At 37.5% G+C, this 20,707-nt stretch overlaps 1 protein-coding gene across 1 annotated transcript in view; it reads left to right on the top strand.

Moving 5' to 3' along the window:
* LOC130228953 (uncharacterized) overlaps window positions 1–20,707 on the top strand; it is a 55,485-nt gene that overhangs the window by 7,487 nt on the left and 27,291 nt on the right. The window contains exon 2 of the mRNA XM_056457472.1: window positions 19,801–20,672. Coding sequence (XP_056313447.1) covers window positions 19,801–20,672 — 872 coding nt within the window. The remainder of the gene's footprint in view (window positions 1–19,800; window positions 20,673–20,707) is intronic.

Raw genomic sequence — 20,707 nt, 5'->3', positions numbered from 1 at the left:
TTTATCGGCCAAGCCCTAGTATATAGGGCTCTATTTTAACAATTTAGGCGTAAAGTAAAGTAAAAAGTAAAAAACATTAAGGATGTGTCCGAATCCACTTTATTTTACTTTATAAAACTTTTTTAAGGATGGAAAAATACGGTTTGCGCCACAGCACATGGTATTACACATTTGTGCTTATTCTCTTAATGAGTTATTGGTGTGTTTTAAGGCATAACATGCATTAAGCAAATCAGAGTCTCAGCTCGCATTCTCTTTAAGCGTCAGTTGCGTCACACCATGGCACATTTGCTATTCACATGGTAGACTTTGTAAGTGAAAAAACTGAACGCTTTACTAGCAAGAAAACAGTAAACAGACCATCTGCAGTGCAAGGATAAAACATGAGCCTTCTCCATTCGGCCTCTTTACTTTCTCTTTCTCTTTACTTTTAATCTTTACTTTACTTTCGTGGATAAGGAAACGGTGTTGTACGCACTCCACTGAAGACATCCATTAGCCTATATATTTAATTTTGTCTGTTAAGCGCAAAGATTTGCTTCAAAACTATTTCAAAATTCAGTTCTAATTTCCAGCAAATGAATAAATGAACAATAATAATGAAGTGTGGTCAAAAAACCATTATATCCAAACACACGTCTTATTTTTATGTCCCATATGGTGATGCACACGTCTCCAAAACCCGACAGGTGGACAAATCTAAACTTGTTTTTATTAAAACAAATATAAATATGCATATCATAAATAATACTGCTAATAATAATAACATACAAATGCAAATTGTAATGAATAAACTGAAAAAAGCCCCCGGACATGAAGAAGACATGGAGTTAGTTCCTTTATTTTTAGATATTTGTGTATTGACGTACATCCTCTGTGCATTAAGTATTTGAACCTGCATAGGCGCATAACTAACGCGCTCTGCACTGGACTTTAGACCATCTTTTACTTGGTCAACGTTGTGTTCTATTTGAGTTTTACAAAATAGCTACGCACCAACAATGCACCTTAACACACCTCCTTTATAGACCGGCTAACCCATGAGTCTACAAAGTGGCACAAATGGATTTGTTATTTAGACAATTGGGCATAAAACGTGAAAATTAGGGTTGTGCTGGTTTGAAAATAGCAACAAATTGCAGCATACACTTCTTGTGCCTTATTGCACTGGGTGTATGATAAAAAGGCAAGGTGTGTGCATTTTCAATAAAGAGCATTTAATTCGTTGTTCATTAGTATCCATCTAATCTCTTGTCAGTGACACTATTCTATTATAAAGTTTTCTGTATTAAACTTTTTTTTTTTTGTATGTGCAAAGTTTTCTTCTAAATATCACAGTGAAATACTGTCATCTTTCTGTCCTGCTGGCTTCATTACGCAGTGGCAGCCTATGACTGATGTAACCGGTTGTAACACATCATCACGGGCTCTCTGTGCCTGGAACAGTCTCACTTTTCACAACCAATAAATAGCCGTGCTTCTCTCCCAGCCCCCTTACAGGGGCCCATAGCATGTTTATGGGGGACTCACGGGGTGTTTGTGCAATTCAGTGTGTGTGTGTGTGTGTGTGTGTGTGTGTGTGTGTGTGTGTGTGGCGAACGGGGCTTAGGCTCTGTGCTTACACAATTTCAGTAGTCATATTGTCAGCTCATATTATCTCTGAAACTTCTGTTGTGAAAACACTCTGACGTTATTAAAGGGAACAGGGTAGAAACTTTTACTTCTATATGACTTCTTACATTTCAGATGGTTGTATTCAGAACAGCACAGATAATGTTGTTGGGGCAAGCAGAGAGTGTGTTATTGAAAATATGACAAACTGAAGTAATGTTTACTGGGGTTAAATAAGGAGGGCAGCTGTGTGTGTGAGTGTGTGTCAGATAGAAGAGTGAGTTCCAGGGTGGTGTTTTTCTCACTGTGAAATGTGCTGTTCTCCGCGACAGCTGTGAGTTTATCTGGCCCTGTTTTCCTCGCGGTCATTCAGTGAATCAGATTGTTGGTGTTAAAAGTGCAGGAGGCTTGTTTTCAGTTCAAGAGTTGCTGTTGCGTCAAAAGTTTATAGTGGAAACAGATTCTGTAAATGAATAAAAATACAGAGAAAAGGGTGAAAAAAGATGATGATCATAATAAACAGAATTAAAAATATATATAATTTTGGGGTTTTGTTTTCAAGGCTATTTTTTGAAGGTCTTGGTCTTGTTTTGGTATTGTCTTCATTTGTCTTGGTCTCAAATCATAAATATATATGCACTAGATATCACATACGGACCCTGAGCATGCGTCAATAGCGCCGCCACATTTGTACAGTGCTCCCAGGATAAATGTTATTCAACCACACTAGTCAAGACTAAAGCCAATCTGATGATGCAGGACTTTAGCGCTTGTGTACTAGTGTAGTAACGAGCAAACAAAGAAAACAAAGCATAAAGGCAGAACATTTCATAGGTAAGATTTAGTTTTTTACGTTTTTGTATGTTATGCACTTTTGTGCTAAACAAGTATTGATGATAATACAGTCACTTACTGCACTGATCATATAGAAAGTAGCACCAACTCACACTAAATTCTAGGCTTATGCTAGTTTGGTTGAATAAAATCAACAAATAATGTAAATGAAATTTGACAAGATGCTGCGGTGCTAGAAACTTGTATTATTGTCGGCTAAGTGAACGAGTCGGGGAATTATTCACAAATGAATCGCTCCCTTTATTAGAATGAGAAGTGAAAGCAGGAGAGGGGTGTGTTTCAGGACATGGATTAGATCAAATTTAACAGGGAGGGAGGATAATACTTTTCCATGTACACAAACAAACTTTTTGTTGGCAATGCCTGTGCAGTTGTTATCCATCGATGTAGAAAAGTGATGTAAAATTATAATTTTCTGAATTAAAAAAAATATTTGGATACTGACCAATATTCCTTCCAATAGACACCAATAGCGTTGGCGACATCTAATGTAAATATCTATGGTCTCAAATTAAGAGGACTTTTAAGGGTTTATTTCATGCCCAGTCCAGAACAGAACTGCACAAATGTTTGTACATTATATATGATTGTCATTGATTGGATTTAATACTTACAGCTTCAAATACAATACTTACTGACTACTAACTTACAAATATGAGAATTATATTAAATATTGATTTTGATTTTTGGCATTTAACGGTTAATATTTAATGGCTTTTTAATGATCCCCCCTCCCCTTTGCCATGATTTAGTTTCATAAAAATATATCAGTATTATATAATATAATTGGGCAATATAATAATAGTTCTAATAATAATAATAATAATAATAATAATAACAACAATAAAAATAATAGTAATCATAAGCTTAATCATAATAGGTTAAAAATAAAAGGTTGATAATGCTGGTGCTTGCATTCTTTTGCAGTGATATAGTAAATTATGATTAAAATTTCATTGCCATCTGAACTGCATTTAGATTCTATGGGAAAACCCCATAGCTATTATGTAGTGTCATCTGTGAACACGTGTGAAGGTTAGATGTCCAAAGCTGCTTATATCACGTAGTATCACTTATAGCTACCTCTTTATAGTGTTTCTAACCTGCCCACAGGGTTCTTGATGCCCTCATTTCTTGACTGCATAGTTCGTACTGTTTTTTTGTTTGTTTTTGTTTTCTTTTTTTGTTTATTGTTAGCTTTATGTTTCATATTAGTTGTTAGTTGTTACCTCAATCTTGCTGTGCTCTTTAATGTGTTAAGAAAGAATAGATGGTAAAGAGAATTAAGTGGAAAGTAAGAGAATGACATTGGGATTATTCTGGAGTCGAGTTTTCTTTTTTCTTCCCAATTAAACATTTTCAAGGTCTTAAAATGAGAAAATTAGACTGTAGATGGATTAATGATTTTGGGAACTGACTGGATTGTGAAAAAGAGTTTTAGATCTGAATTTGAGTTTTGCATTCTGGAATTATGGTAGGAAGTTAAGAGTCTCACGTGGCGGGAAGGAAATCAATTCCTTTTTTGTTTCTTGAAATCTTTTATTTGGTTGTTTGCTCTCATTTCATTGAGAAATGAAACATGAGTAACATGTAGAAAATTACTTGTAAAAGGAAAATGGCAACTATGAAGTTGGTTTAGTGAATAAGCACAAATATGCATAGCAAATGGCTGGAGTGCAATAATATAGTTTTATTATGCTAAAATATTTGTTGTATGTTAAGGTATGTAAAATTTTAAACCTGCAAGTGTATTTTTTAAAATCATAACAGTAACTCTAAAGTGACTTGTTTAATTCAGCTTCTACTTCAAAAAGCGTAACTTTTGTTTTTTTAGATTGTAATTTTAACCATGTTTTTGCACATAATGTGTATCAAAGCCTCCATATTTAAATCCACTATGTTTATTTTTTCACACTCTAAATATACTTGCATTGGGTAAAATATGGGCAAACCCATCCATTGGGTTAATTTTTAAATTGGGTTAAATCAAACAAATTTTATGACCGTTTTTATCCCAATTGTTGAGTTTGTCAATATTTGACCCAACTATAGGGCTGCATGATATTGGAAAAATCTAACATTGCAAGATTTTGGTATTGTACAATTTATATATTGCAATATAAATACAATTTCACCAGATGACGTGAATATCTTTATTTGGAATTAATTGATACTTTTAGATTAATTAGGATGATTCGGTAGAGTCCATCAGCTAAATTAGAATAAACAATCTGTAAGCATAGAGAAATACAATAAAGGAAAATATATATATAAAAAAAGAGTCTAACAGTATTCAGGTACAATTGAATATTCATTCATTCATTTTCTTTTCAGTTTAGTCCCTTTATTGATCCAGGGTCGCCACAGCGGAATGAACCGCCAACTTATCCAGCACATTTTTACACAGCGGATGCCCTTCCAGCCACAACCCATCTCTGGGAAACATCCACACACACTCATTCACACTCGCATCACAGACAATTTAGCCTACCCAATTCACCTGTACCACATGTCTTTGGACTGTGGGGGGAAACCGGAGCACCTGGAGGAAACCCACGCAAACGCAGGGAGAACATTCAAACTCCACACAGAAATGCCAACTGACCCAGCCAAGGCTCGAACCAGCGACCTTCTTGCTGTGAGGCGACAGCACTACCTACTGTGCCACTGCGTCGCCTAGAATTGAATAATCAAATGTAAAATAACACTGCATAGTCTTCGTTTAATAAATAATTCAATAAAATTAATGGGAACACTTTATTTTGATGGTCCTCTTGAGTACTAATAGACTGTCTGCTTAATATCTGCTGATACTGCTGCTAAACAGACATTTAACCTTGCAAGTACATGTCAACTTACACTAACCCCAACCTAACAGTCTACTTGTAATCTAATATGAATTAGTTGGCATGTACATTAGAGGTGTGAACCTACACTGGTCTCACGGTTCGGTTCCGATTATCATGCTATCGATTCGGTTCAGTTCGATATCTCTGTACATCGCGGTGCATTGACGATGCTTTCCATACACAGTTTTATATTTTCTTCACAGCAGCAATTCTTGTATTAAAATGTATAAATTTGTAACACAATTTTGTCATTTAATACAGTCATATATAAAAACTGTACCTTTAAACAACATGAGCATTTATAGCAAATAAAATAAACAAATATAAATATCCCGCTCGCTTTCTGATCCTTATCTACCAATTTCTCTTACACCCCTTTGATTGGTCACACGCCAACAAAAAGGGCTGCGATTGGCTCTTGCGCGCTGCGCTCTTCATAAGCGGAAGCGGCGTTCACAGTAGTGATGGGAAGTTCAGTGCTGCGTCCCAGTTCGCATATTTTTACTACACCCTAAAAGTATGTACTTTTTTTTTTTGTGAAGAAAAAGTACACACTTTTGAGTGTGTAACAGAAGAGTATGCAAGCTTTTGGGACATACTACTTGCCCTTTAACAGATCATTGTGTTGCTTAGTTACAAGCCCTGTCAATCATCCACACATCATCCACATTTCTTTCATATGTAATTTCCTAACTTATTGGAAAAGCAGCAGCAGCAGGTTAATCTCCCATTCACGAGTCTTTCATGCAGAAAAAATCTCCTCAGGTGTTTGGATAATTTTGCATTTAGACGGTAATGTGAAGTTCATTATTGTTGTTGCAGATGAAATATAACACAGAAAACGCGAATAATATATGTTCCTGTGGACTAGGTATTAATTAACAGTCATACAAACATCTTTACCGAAGCCTCTGTACTTGACGATTGGTCTCGCGCGTCCATGATGTTTGTAGTTTGTTTACACTTTTCACCCTCGTTTGTAGTTCTAATCGATTTCACGTGCTATGTACAATGTATTGTGGGCAATTTCAGCGGTTAGAGTATGGATGCTTCTACACTTCGAGTTTTTACCGGAAATAGTAAACCATACGGGAACCTTTGGCGTACTCTTTTCAACATACTACGATTTGGGACATACTAATTCTACTTTCAAATACTATTTAGGATGAATATTATGCGAATTGGGACGCAGCACAGGTCATTTTACTGACTCGGACCTTTGAGTCTTGTTCATTGAGATGAACGAATCTTTTTTAGAGTCATATCGTTCTTTTCGTTCAATTTGGCAAAATATTATTAAAATGTTACAAGTTGCTTCCAAACTCATCTACAACTAGCCCAGACGTTGACCACACTACAAACAAGTCATAACTAGAATGCCATAAGAAAGAGAAAATTATAATTTATTGTTTACCTGGTGTTTTGGCTATGATTATCAGCTCACCTCTTTTGACAGGTCTTTGAGTGGTTCGTTCACGTCACACGGAACCATATAAGTTAAGCTTAAACAATGCACACAGTCGGAACCGAAAGAAGCCATGATTCGTTCACCTCTCGAGTCTTCTGGTTTTTGAGTCGTTAGTTTATTACGTAGCAGCATGTAAAGAGAGATGAATCAAATCCGAAGACTCGAGAAATGAACGAATCAAATGTATTTCACGCGATGAACGAACGACTTAAACCCAATAGAAGACTTGAAAAAGAAACTAATCGTCTGCTCCCCCTGCACAATTGTACGCGTGCGCAAATGAACAAATCACTCCGAAAGGACTCGTCGCTCTCCAGTCATACAAATGATTCATTCAACGAACCATCAAAATAAAGTGTGGCCAAATTAATTGTTATTAAATTTGCAAAATTATACTATTTCTTATACATGAATGCTTTTAAAATCCTCATACAGTCACAGGCCTCAAAAACACACGTGAATGATAAACTATAATCCAGACTCAACATTGCATATTCTGCAATGTGACTATTGCGAAGGTTCACATTTGGATATCGCTGCTGAAAGGATGTATTGCGCAGTCCTAGACCCAACGTTGGTTCAATACAACACAGGATTTTTTTACAGTGTGGCATTTAATATGAATATGTTCAACAGTTATCAGTATATAAAAAATATATTGAAACTTCCAAGATGCATACTGCATATCTCAATTCAGTCAAAAATGACAAAGATATGTTTTTTGGCCATATTGCCCAAGTTCAATGTTATGTCAACATGTCATGCAACAAAAGTCAAGTGCTATTTTGGTGTTTCCGCCTGGATTTTGCCGACCCAAAAAGCTTCCCAAATACACATGCAGAGGTGTAAATGCAAACATTTTGTATCCTTTTTAAGAAAACCGTTTGAATTTTCATAAAGTACTGTTGAAAGTGATTTCAAATAATTGTATATATTGTCTGTGTTATAATAAACCCCTCTAAAAAAGAGTTTTTGGTAAACTCTAATTTGAAAGTGTACCTTTTAGGCTCTGTGTGGTCTAGGTTGCTGTAATTAATTTGGGTGGTTCCTGTACATGTCAGTAATCATAAAAAGAAAAATGTCTATCATAATCTATGTAAAAGTTATTCTATTCCAACTGATGAGAGAATGTGATCACTTATGGGGGTATTGGGTCAGTACGGACCTTTAAATTTTTAAGAATTTAGGAGAATAAGATTCAATTCATAATCTAGTCTATAATACACTTTATTATCAAACTATTATTACAGTGTAATTTTAAGGACTTCATCAACATGATGCTGTAAGTTGCAGAATTTTAGCAAACATATCCACAATGATCAGATGCTTTCATAATAGCTTTTTTCTGTAATTTGTCTTTGTTTTATTTTGTTATTCATCCAAATATTGCTCTCAGCTGCATAGTCTGATTGTTTATCATTGCAAATATATTTCCGTCTTCTTTTAATTACTATGCAAAGAGCAAAAATAAACATCGCCATGAGTATATTGAGCATTAAGCACAATCGATAAGTGAATAAAATAAATTACCTCACCAAGGAACAGGAACAAGGAACCGGTGTACTAAAGGTCAGTTTACATTGTTTTTTATTTAGGCTTGAATTTTCACTCACAATGACTTTTAATGATCTGTCATATACAAGTGTGTATTGTGTGACTGATTGGCAGTGGAGTAAGAAGGACGTCAACTCTTGTTTGATGTAGCACAACTGGGGCGCGATAACCAGCAGGACATTATGTAAATGCCTCATACTTATTACCCTCGTTTCATTAAAATGCTATCTAACCAAATACCACAGCCTTCCAATGTCCCCTGTGGGAGAAAAGACAACTTTACTAATTACGCCATACCAGTGCGGGACGATGATGTAACAGAGCTGGGATGTTTGGCATTATAAGAATGTCCCCTTTCCTATTTGGCACTTTGGGCAGCATTCATGTGAAATGTACCATGCATGGTACACTGCCCTAACCAGCAGATAGTCCAGTATTATGGTGGAGCCACCGTAATGACCCAATTCCATTTGTTTCACAGAGAAAAGGGAGGTGCTTGCAGAAATCTCGCAAACCACTGCCAAACTTTCCTTTTTTGTTGTCTTATGGAATTAGACGTGATCATTTTGGACTCATTGAACCAAATGGTTTTCTACGGGTTTGGTTGAATCAGAAACCTCTTCAGCACACTTGGACCATAGCCGATTGCATTTCCCCTATTTCTGCTTGGATTTACCCTACTTGTCTTGAACCTTTTTTCACCTCTTGTTCCAGTTTAGTCTGTTCTCTGTCTCTCATATTCATGTGCATTGCTCAACCTTCCTGTTGTGCTAACCTGAAATCGGCTTACTTTACATCCCAGCAGTGAGTGGCATTTGACCGGCTCAAATGTCAGGCATGCAATTATTAGCGTAATAGCGCATGAACCTGAGGTAAACTCTGGACAACGTGAGGTTTTGACCAACTGATCTTTGTTAGATAAGCCTCAATGGAGAAAAGCACCAGGGCGAAAATCAATACTAAATTGTATGCAAAATATAGGTACAACTAGGTAGGTAGCTTGTAGGTAATAATGGTTTAAAAAATGTTTCACAAGACCTCATTTTCACAAGAGTATCATTTTGAGTCACCTCGGGAATGTCAGTTGGCATTTCTGTGTGGAGTTTGCATGTTCTCCCCGCATTCTAGTGGGTTTCCTCCGGTTGCTCCGGTTTCCCCCACAAGTCCAAAGACATGCGGTAAAGTTGAATTGGGGAAGCTAAATTGGCCGTAGTGTATGTGTGTGAGAATGAGAGTGTATGGGTGTTCCCCAGTGATGGGTTGCAGCTGGAAGGGCATCCATTGCTTAAAACATATGCTGGATAAATTGGCGGTTTATTCTGCTGTGGTGACCCCAGATTAATAAAGGGACTAAGAATGTTTTATTGACTTTCTATATGTGCCAATAGCCATTGACTTGCCTTTTATGAAGCTGTACTTTTGTGGCCTATGGATTTTAATGGAATTTTTTACCCAAAAAGAGAACTACAAATGTCAGGCATGCAATTATTAGCGTAATAGCGCATGAACCTGAGGTAAACTCTGGATAACATGAGGTTTTGACCAACTGATCTCTGTTAGATAAGCCTCAATGGAGAAAAGCACCGGGGTGAAAATCAATACTAAATTGTATGCAAAATATAGGTACAGGTAGGTAGCTTGTAGGTAATAATGTTGTAAAAAATGTTTCACAAGATCTCAGAGTATCGCATTAAGTCACCAATATTAATTTAGTTTTGCCTGTGTATATATTTTATTTTTTTTATCATTTATAAGTGCCGATATCCATTGACTTGCATTTTCTGAAGCTGTCATTTTTTGGCCTATTGATCTTAAAGGAATTGTTCACCCAAAAATGAAAATTCTGTTATTAATGACTCACCATCATGTTGGTCCATTCCCCTGAAAACTTTCTTATTCAAAACACAAGTTAAGATATTTAAAATGAAATCCGAGAGCTCTCTCATCTTCTATAAACAGTAACAATCTCAAGTCGTTCAAAGTCCAGAAATGGAACCAAAAACATTGTCAAAAAAATTCATGTGTCCAAAGTGGTTCAACTTTAATCACACAAAGCCCCAAGAAGACTTCTGTGTGGCAAAAAAAATATATATATAAATATGACTTACACTATCTATATTTAATCTCTTGTGTCTACCAGCACAGTGGTTCCCAAAGTGGGGGGTCGCGAAACAATGACAGGAGGTCGCTTGGTGATTTTCAAAAGTCAAATAAATTTTTTGAATCTATTAGAATTACCATATTTTAACCATAACCCACAGAAGATAAAATAGTAGTTTTTCAATATTAAAAAACGACAACATGCAAATGAAAAACCATCACCGTTTCATTTTTTTTTATGTTTACGCTAGACCAACAGTGTGTTTACGTTAGATTAACTACACGGCAATAGCAGATTGATTTTATAGCAGCAGTTTAAACTTTCTGACACCTTTATGGCAATCAAATACATTAAAAATAAATACAGGCCACAACTGAACATTGAGAATGATCTCTAAGTCGCGGCCTCCAAAATTAAAACAAGAATAAACTTGTGCTGAAAACATTGTGTCCACCAGTCTCTTTAGCTGAGGCTAATATTAAATTAAACAAATTAACAAAAGATTATAAAACTGATATGTTTGTTAGAATGTTGCACTTTTTTTGTGTCAATATGCTCATGTTTATGTAGGCCTATTGTTGTGTGCGCAACATTTGTATATTTTTAATGGAATTTGGGAGTCCAAGTCACTGACATGGTTATTTAAGGGGTCGCAGGTTGAAAAGTTTGGGAACCCCTGTACTAGCATTTACATTGACCAGTGCAATGTACTTGTCATTTAAGTAAGCAAGCAAGCAGCACAGCACAAGAGCCTGTATTAAATATAGAACCTCATCTGATGTGGAAAACATAGGCGAACAAAGTTGTTTATACCTTTTTTTTTTTTCCAGTACAGTAGTGTTCTTACAGCAGTATGTTTACAGTTGAACCACTGAAGTCACATGGAATGTTTTGACAATATTTCCTTTTCTGGACTTTAAACATCTGGAGTGCTCTGAAGAGAGCTCTCTGATTCCATCAAAAAAAAATCTTCATTTCAAGATGAACGAAGGTCTCCGGGGATTGGAATGACATAAGGTTGAGTAATTATTAACAGAATTACATTTTTTGGGTGAACTATTCCTTCCGAATTTCCTACCCAACTTTACTTCCACAATATGATACGGTTTTATGTAGGGGTGTAACCGATCACGGTTGATCCGTAATTCGGATGGATCACAACCCATGGTTTGGAACACACGTGGCCTGCAGATTAATAATTTTTTTAACTTGTAGATTAATCCTAAATTTGTAATGATCACAGAGAGATCGCCTCTCACGTCATTCAAATCATTCACATGTATGAAAGCATTTAGGATTTCCTGTAAAATATAATGATGACAAAAGATGTTGCGGTAGGTTATTCGGAATGTGGTGGGTATCATTAAAGGTGTTTTTTGTCACTACTTGTTTAGCCTGCATTAATGCATTCAGTGTAACCTGCATGAAAAATCATTAAAAGATCAGGATCTCAACACCCACGCAACAAATTATAAACGATGGTGATGGTAATCCTTCAAATCGCTTTATTCAAATCTTTGTTTGAAAAACACAAAAATCAAGTCTTTAGTTCACAAACAGTCAAATAACACAGAAGTACTGGGATAACATTTTATAGTTTTAAATAAAACCACTGACGTTTATGGTAAAGATTAATGTCATATGCATTTAACAACAAAAAAATGAAAGTTGTAGGCAACAATTACATTATTTAATCAATAGGAGGCGACAACCAGCCATCAAAAATATGCCACTGAATAATTCTTCAAAAATGATCATCTAGCAATGAAACGTGAAGTTTTATGAGTGAATAGCTGAATCATTTATTGAAAATGAGACTTAAAAATAAATATGGGTATTACAAATTTCTACATTTAGCATCATAAACAACAGTAGTAGTAACAGTGAATTTTGCACAGTACTTAATATTTTCCTATTTATTTTTATTCAGCTGATTATTTCTTCATTTTATTTTTAATAAAATTACAGGTTTTAAGTTCTGTTCATTAAAGCCAAAAGCTACTTGCAGTACTGTTTTTGTACTAAATGGAAAGCAAATTACATTTGTCTCCTCCCCTTTTTGGCTGATCCGAAAAATGGTCCAATCCAGGGGTGGGCAAACTCGGTCCTGGAGGGCCGGTGTCCTGCATAGTTTAGCTTCAACTCTAATCAAATCAAACACACCTGAAAATGTTAATCAGTGTCTCCAAGATCACTAATTATCTATAAGCAGGTGTGTTTGATCAGAGTTGGAGCTAAACTGTGCAGGACATCGGCCCTCCAGGACCGAGTTTGCCCACCCCTGGTCCAATCCGTCACTAAAAAACCATAATGTGATCCAAACCATGAGATTTGTGATTCAATACACAAATAGATTTACATGAAACTGAACAGTCAGTGTAAAAATGTAGGGTGACTTATCCATCAGGAATTGAATAGGTTATGAAAAGAGGGTGTTACATATTAAAATCAAGCCAAATCTAAAAGAGAGTGTGCAAGCAGTTGAGTCATTATTGAAGTAACTTTGAAGTTATTTGAGCCCATAACTTCTGGGAACATAAAGTGGATGCTGACTGCCAAATTCACCCTTTAGTTAATCGTAAAAAAACCAGCAGAAGCCTAAATGGATAACATTGGCTATTAGTTGACTTTATGTTTCTTCTCTGGTAATGCCAGCTGAAAAGGAAAGACATTTCAGAGGCAGTTACTGTTTTAGCAGTGTTGATGAAGATTAAAGTCAAGCCTTTATGATTCAATAATAAATCATGAACAAAAAAGCCAATTCGCACAGCACCAACAGATGCCAACAATAACAAAACAACAACAGAACAACAGTAACCAGATTACAGCACACCATTTAGGGTGGAATCAGGATAAATTGCTAAAGTTTTGGACTTGATTAGACTTTGACTTGATGAGTTTTCTGCAAATTGATTACTAACTGTTATCACAATTATTTTCAAAATCGTTCTTCTCAAACCCTGCCCAAGCTAGGCTATCAAAAGTAGCTCTAAAATGGGTATTTTTTTGCATACTTTTTGAAATTCCCCCTGACTAAAATGCATGTTGAAATCGTTTTTATCTGAAAACAATGCCATCTAAACATACCCTAATGCAGTGTTTCTCAACCACTTTCCCGAAGGACCACCAGCTCTGCACATTTACAATGTCTCCTTAATCAAACACACCTGATTGGATCATCAGCTCATTAGTAGAGACTGAAAGACTTTCTCAGACAGGCATTAACATTTTCACTCTTTTCTCTCGTTTAAACACTCACAACGTTCAAACCTTCGTAGAAAGAAAAGTCCAGTATTATAGAATGAAACCAAAGATCAAAACCTGTTGTCAGGCGCAAACATTCATCGCTGTCAGCAAAAGGTTCATAAAGCTTTTTAGCTTTTGTGTGGGTAATGTTGGCATCCAGCGTAATGTTCTTTTTCCGGCAGTCACTGATCCACAAAACTAAAGCAGACTCCATCCTTAAGGGGGTCGTACACCGTATGCGTCGCGCACATGACAGTTAGTGGTAACGCACACCAGACGTGCACATTCACATGTTATTTAAAATTAAACCATTAAGATGGCGCTCTGTGGTGCGGCAGAAATATGAACAGCGTTCTGAGTCGCAGCTGGGCACCGCAGACAGCAGTGTGCGTACACTGATATAAACCTAGGTTGCATCTGGTGTGCGATGGTCTTGCTGCGGACAGTTACAACCCTTTTTGCATCCTTGTTGAAACTTATGTTATGAGATTTATGATAATTTGGCAAGCTGAACACATACTGTAATGTACAGGAGACACGGAGGAGACTGATTGACAATGGTCTACAGCCAATCAGGATGCAGAACACAGAAAAAAAAAAGTATGTCAAATTGCACAAAAAAAATCTATGAAACTGCGAGGCCGCAGAAGGGTGAACCACGTTATAGCGAGGGACCACTGTATTTATGTATGTATTATGTCGTCTTTGGATCAAATTACAAAAAAAACAAATTAGCGCTAGTGTGAATTGTTTCCAGGGCCGAAGCAAGCAGAACTGCCGCTCTAGGAAAAGGACAATCACGCCGCCCTCAACCCAAAAGTGAAAACGAAAGTGACCGGTTATCAAAGTGAAGAACGGTGGGGGTGGGTGGGTCCAGTGTTGCCATATTGGGCGGTTTTCCGCTTAGCGTGATTCTGGCTACCGTCACAAATTTTCTTTGGGAGAAACGCTTAATACTTCATTAGCTGCAACTCGTTCGTGTTCTGACCACATGTGCTTGGTTGTGTACTTTATCAATAAAGTGTTTAGGCTTTTAAAAACACTGCTGTAATACATTGAGCCACTAAACATTGTTCTTATGACGTTTTTTTGACAGGAGGAAAATGCGAATTACTTCCAAATACTTCAAATATAGTCTTTGTTGGTAAACGCAAGGCTATTGATGAAATCCAGTCATAACACTGTATGACAACATTTCAGATGACTGTTCTAGAGCTTACAGCTAATCAATCTTTCACATTCTGGAGTGCATTCAAGCAGACATCTAAAGTTGGGAAAAGTCATGTATGGGGGAGACAGATTTGCAGGAGGTTGCGGGAGATGTGTGCGACTTGTATGATGAGCGGGTTGGGGGACGGATGTGCGTGACGTATCTAGGGGGGGAGGGGGGATGACGCGACGTATCTGAATAGCGGGGAGGGGGGTTGCGCGACGTATCTAAAGAGCGAGGAGAGATGCAGTGGAGAGGGGTGCACGATGGACTGGGCAGGAGACGTGTGATTTCCGGGAGATTATCTTTCGTTTGCGGCCATCCAGGAGTCTCTATGCAGTTGCGGGAGACTTCCGGAACTTCCGGGAGACATGGGATGTCTGATTCAAGTTGTAAAGTAAATTATAAATGATAAATTATCTTGAATATAACAAATACATGTATAGATATGGTGTATAAGTTTATAAGAATTTCACTCACCTGGGAAAAGAAGGCCATGTTAATGGTGTGTAAGCACAGTTAAGAGGATACAGCATGCCATATTAGCTGATAATTGTAGGAAATAATTCCAAAAGGCAATTGACCACATAAAAGAAAACAAAAATACGATGTACTGTATATGTCGAGTTCAGCGGCTAATCAGCCGGAATCCTCTTAGGTGATGTGACCGCGAACAGCGAGACCTAGCTGTCATATCTGTTATTAATCTGGGGTCACCACAGCGGAATGAACTGCTAACTTATCCAGCATATGTTTAACGCAGTGGATGCCCTTCCAGCTGCAATCCATCTCTGGGAAAGTCACTCAAGTGGACATGCCCTTAATTATGCAGACTTAATATAACTTAATATAAACAAAACGGATGAGTTATAAAAGAATTCAGCCCCTCACGGTTGTCATGAAGAGTATTATTAGCTATATACACCAAAATCACCTTTTTTCTGCTGTAAAGTTCGCCATTTGAGCATTGGCGTCAATAGAAATGTGCTCTATTTTGCAGAATTTTGATGAATTGCAGTTTCAGTTACTTATGAAATTAGTTTTATGAGGGAGAGCCGGAAGTTGTCACTTGTGAGAAACCCGGCAATGTAAAAAGGGTCCATTTAGGCAAATGCTTTTGGAAAGTCCTCCGACACAATATTGATTTCTTCTAGACTTCAATTTTAATTTTTGTCTCTCATAATACAGTCACTTGGGGCTAGGCTTGTTACCTGTCTGGGGCTGCTGAGCTCTTGCAGTTCTTCCATTCCCTCCCACAGTCCAGAACCAGTGCCAACAGGAAGCTCAATAAACAAACAGGCCCCTGCCAAGGTCTGGTTCAGAGTGGTCTAGCCCTGATTCCCATCTGCCTTCAATTATACCGTGGTCCCCTCATCCTCCACACCTGTGAGGTATTAGGAACAGCATGTCTGAAGGAATACCTCCCTGGGGTTGGCAAAGTAGCCAGCATATCCAGCTTTGATACCCCGATGATGGAGGAAGGGTTGAATAGTTCAGGTTTGGTGGAGGCAAACCGAAGCAAATTTTTTTTAACAGAACATTAGTTTGTTGCGCCGTGGGTTTCTTTTACAGCTGCCTGTTGTTATTGAGCTTAAGCGATAAAGCTGGGCAATGCTTTAAATTATTTTCTAGCATCTAATAACCTAGCGACGGCGGCCAAAATTGTTTACTGATGTTTAATGTTGCATTGAATGAACCAGAGCAGCGTCAAAGACTTTCCCGTTAGGTTGCTGAACTTGTGCCATTCTATTGAACTCTCAGGGCTACAACTAACACTGCCTATTAAGATGTGTTGTTAGGACTGTAGCACTAACCCCTGGAGTGCAGGTTCTGGGAAGAATTACCTTCAACAGTCTACTGATATTCCACTGGTATTGTATTGTTAAGCATGTTTATCTTAATCTAGTTCAAGTGGTGCAGAAATTTCCAGTTGTTTATGATCTTTATATCTTTCCTTTTGCTAACACGCAAAGCTGTCTTTAAATGAGCTGCCATGATTTCAAAGCACCACTCAACACAAGCACCATGCAATAAGTCACGAAAGGGCAATTTTATTTCCAGTGACTGTAGAATATTTTGTTTGTTTTGATGGTTATTCTTTAAATGTGACCCTGGACCACAAAAATGTCTTAAGTTGCACACGTATATATTACAACATAATGTTTGATTACTAAAATGCATTGCTAAGCACTTTGTTTAGACAAAGTTTCTATATATATATATATATATATATATATATATATATATATATATATATATATATATATATATATATATATATATATATATATATATATATATATATACATACTTATGAGTGGTTTTGATGTCCAGGGTCACAAATGTCATTCTTACTGTGTCATAGGGACTACAACAACTTTATACAGATTGAACACTTGGCTATGGGCATTGAGAACAACAACAATAATAATAATAATTCATTCATTCATTTATTTTCCTTCGGCCCCTGCGCCAACCGCCAACTTCCAGCCGCAACCCAGTATTGGGAAACACCCATACACTCTCATTCACACACAAACTTGTACACTATGGCCAATTCAGTTTATTCAATTCACCTATAGCGCACGTGTTTGGACTGTGGGGGAAACCGGAGAACTCAGAGTTAATCCAGATGACCATGTGGAGAACATGCAAACTCCACAGAGAAACGCCAACTGGCCCAGCCAGGAATTGAACCAGTGACATTCTTGTTGTGATGTGACCGTGCTAGTCATTGATCCACCGTGTCGCATATAATAAAAATAATAATAATAATTCATTCATTTTCTTTTTGGCTTAGTCCCTTCAATATTCAGGGGTCGCTACAGCTGAATGAACCGCCAACTTATCCAGCATATATTTTATGCAGCGGATGCCCTTTCAGCCTGAACCCATCACTGGGAAACATCTATACACTCATTCACACACATACACTAAGGACAATTTAGCTCACCCAATTCACCTATAGCGCATGTCTTTGGACTGGGAAACCGGAGCACCCAGTTAAAACCCATGCGAATACGGGGAGAACATGCAAACTCCACACAGAAATGCCAACTGACCCAGCCGAAGCTCGAACCAGTTACCTTCTTGCTGTGAGGCGACAGCGCTACCCACTGCACCACCGCACCACCAGATAATAATAATAATAATAATAAATAATAATAATGATAATAATAATACAAACATAATCCTGGTAGATATGACAAAATTAAATGACTTTTATGAAACCAAGGAGGCTGTTCCTGCTAAAAATATTTTTTTTTTTTCTTTTTTTTTTTTTTATGTTCAGTCGGAGAGAAAAAAAAAAAGTCACCTACATCTCTGATGGCCTGAGAGTAAAAAAAATAACAGCAGATATTCATTTTAAGCAAATCTAAGCCAGCTTTAGGTCACCTCGGAGATCTTTTGAGGTCCCATTTTGGGGAAAAAAACAAGAACTTGATTAAAATATCAAGTATAATTTTATGATTTTTGGTTTGACATCTTAGAATTGATATCTACTCTGCACATGGAATGAACCAGATATCTTTAAAAAGGCAACATTAAACTATTTCACAAGATTTGGGGCCCTTCTGTCACTTCATGAAGAATTCTGTTCTCTAAAGAAAGGCATTGGAACTTAAAAGTTGTTTTGATTATTACTGTATTGTATACGTGCAGAGGACGACACGATGGCTCAGTGATTAGCACTGTCACCTCACAGCAAGAAGGTCGCTGGTTCGAGTCCCAGCTGGGTCAGTTGGCATTTCTTTGTGGAGTTTCCATGTTCTCCCCGTGTTCATGTGGGTTTCCTCCGGGTGCTCTGGTTTCCCCCACAAGTCCAAAAACATGCACTATAGGTGAATTGAATAAACTAAATTGGCCGTGGTGTATGGTGTATGGATTTTTCCCAGTACTGGGTTGCAGCTGGAAGGGCATCTGCTGTGTAAAACATTTGCTGGAAAAGTTGGCGGTTCATTCAGCTCTGGCGACCCCTGATAAATAAAGGGACTAAGCTGAAGGAAAATGAATGAATGTACAGTTGTAATCAGAAGTTTACATACGCTGTATAAAAAGGCGCAGAACCATTAAAAAAAAAAGTCAGATGTTGATGTGACTAAACTTTTTCTTTTTTAGGTAAGTTAGGATTATCAAATTTGTTTCTGTTATGCTTAATAGCAGAATAATGAGAGCGATATTTTTGAGAAATTGTTAACTTTTCTTGAAAGTCAAAAGTTTACATACAATAAGATTATTATGCCTCTGAAAAAAATTCAATGATGTTGTCAAGGTTTTGGAAGTTTCTGCTTGGCTAATTGACAACATTTGAGTTAATTGAAGGCACAACTGTAAAATGGCATTTTAAGGAAAACCTCAAACACACTGCTTCCGTTTGTGACAACATGGGAAAATCAACAAGTCGGAATCAACAAAAAAGCCAGATTACAATTTGCAAATTTACACAGGGAAAAAGACACATTTTTGGAGACATGTCTTGTGGTCTGATGGAAAAATTCTGGCATTTAAAAAATTCTGGCATTTAGCAAATGTAAATGATTTAACAGACCTAAAATAGTAAACGTTTAGTGTGATTTAACACCAGACTTGTTAACATAAAAATGGTTATGTTCCTTTTTTTAGAGTGTATGTAAACTTCTGGTTTCAACTGTATATTTACAGGCTAGGGCTGAGATGTTCTTTTCTTTTGACAGTTTGTTTTTGTAAGTTTTTGTGCAAATCTGAAAAATTAATCCTGAAACTTGTGATTATTGTATGTCTGTTTAATAACCAAATAAAACTTATTTGACAATAAATTAAATAAATATCATCTTTGACATGAACGCACTGTAGTTGTATTTGTAATCATAATTGATCTTGTATCAATACTGCTTTCAACCTTTAAATGCATCTAATGTTTCTTTAGGTTTACTTTGATTGTGGAGCCAAGGTGGATGTTGTTGATGTCCAGGGCCTCATTCTGTCCCCTGGATTCCCATACAACTATTCATCTGGAACTCACTGCGTATGGCAGTTCTTTGTGCCTGTCGGTCACCAGCTAGTCATGGAGATGTTTGATTTTGACGTCTTCGAGAGTCACAGTAGCCCTGCGAGATTCACCACTGCTTCAGTTCTGGAAGAGTTACCAAACGGTGATGGCACGCTGGTATCAAAAAGCCTCGCGAGTCCAAAGGAGCCCCAATCCACACACAGAGAAGAGGTCAAACAAGTGGTGATCCAAGAGCAGTCCACCAAAATGGAAATGACCAAAGTTTCCAATTCTGCCAAAATACTCTCTGATTCCCCCTCGGCTGCTCAAGCATCTCTTCCGCTTTCTCGAGGACAGCCAGTCAAAGACCGAAATTCGGTTTCATCTCAGTCATCAAGAGCAGCCAGAGACTTTATCTCCACAAGTCCACAAACAGACACGGATGAAGCTGTAAGCCCTGAAACCCAGTCCCCTCTGGTGGATGCCTGTCCGCACGATGTCCTCTACATATCTGATCTCATTACCTTCTCCTCCCGATTCTGTGGATCCAGGCGTCCGTTGAGCAGCCAACTGGTATTTGGCTCTGAAGATGACATGGTGGAGGTTATCATGGAGCTGATCACTACTACCCACTGGGGCCGTGGATTTGCTCTCCTCTTCCATTATCAGAATCAAACAAAAGCAGCCATGACTGAACAGCAGAGATCGGTGTTGACCTCGGATAGCAGAACTAGTGCACTGCTCGGTGCAGTAAGTGGAACAGTCGCATTCGCGGTGGCTCTCGCTGGCGTACTCTGTGCGATTTTCAGGTAAGAATGGATTTTTTCGGTCACATTTAACCATA

Source organism: Danio aesculapii, chromosome 5 (genome assembly GCF_903798145.1).
Source record: "Danio aesculapii chromosome 5, fDanAes4.1, whole genome shotgun sequence".
In the NCBI taxonomy this organism is placed as follows: Eukaryota; Metazoa; Chordata; class Actinopteri; order Cypriniformes; family Danionidae; genus Danio; species Danio aesculapii.
The sequence above is the reverse complement of the archived record's forward strand: the minus strand, read 5'-3'. Positions and strand labels throughout refer to the sequence as shown.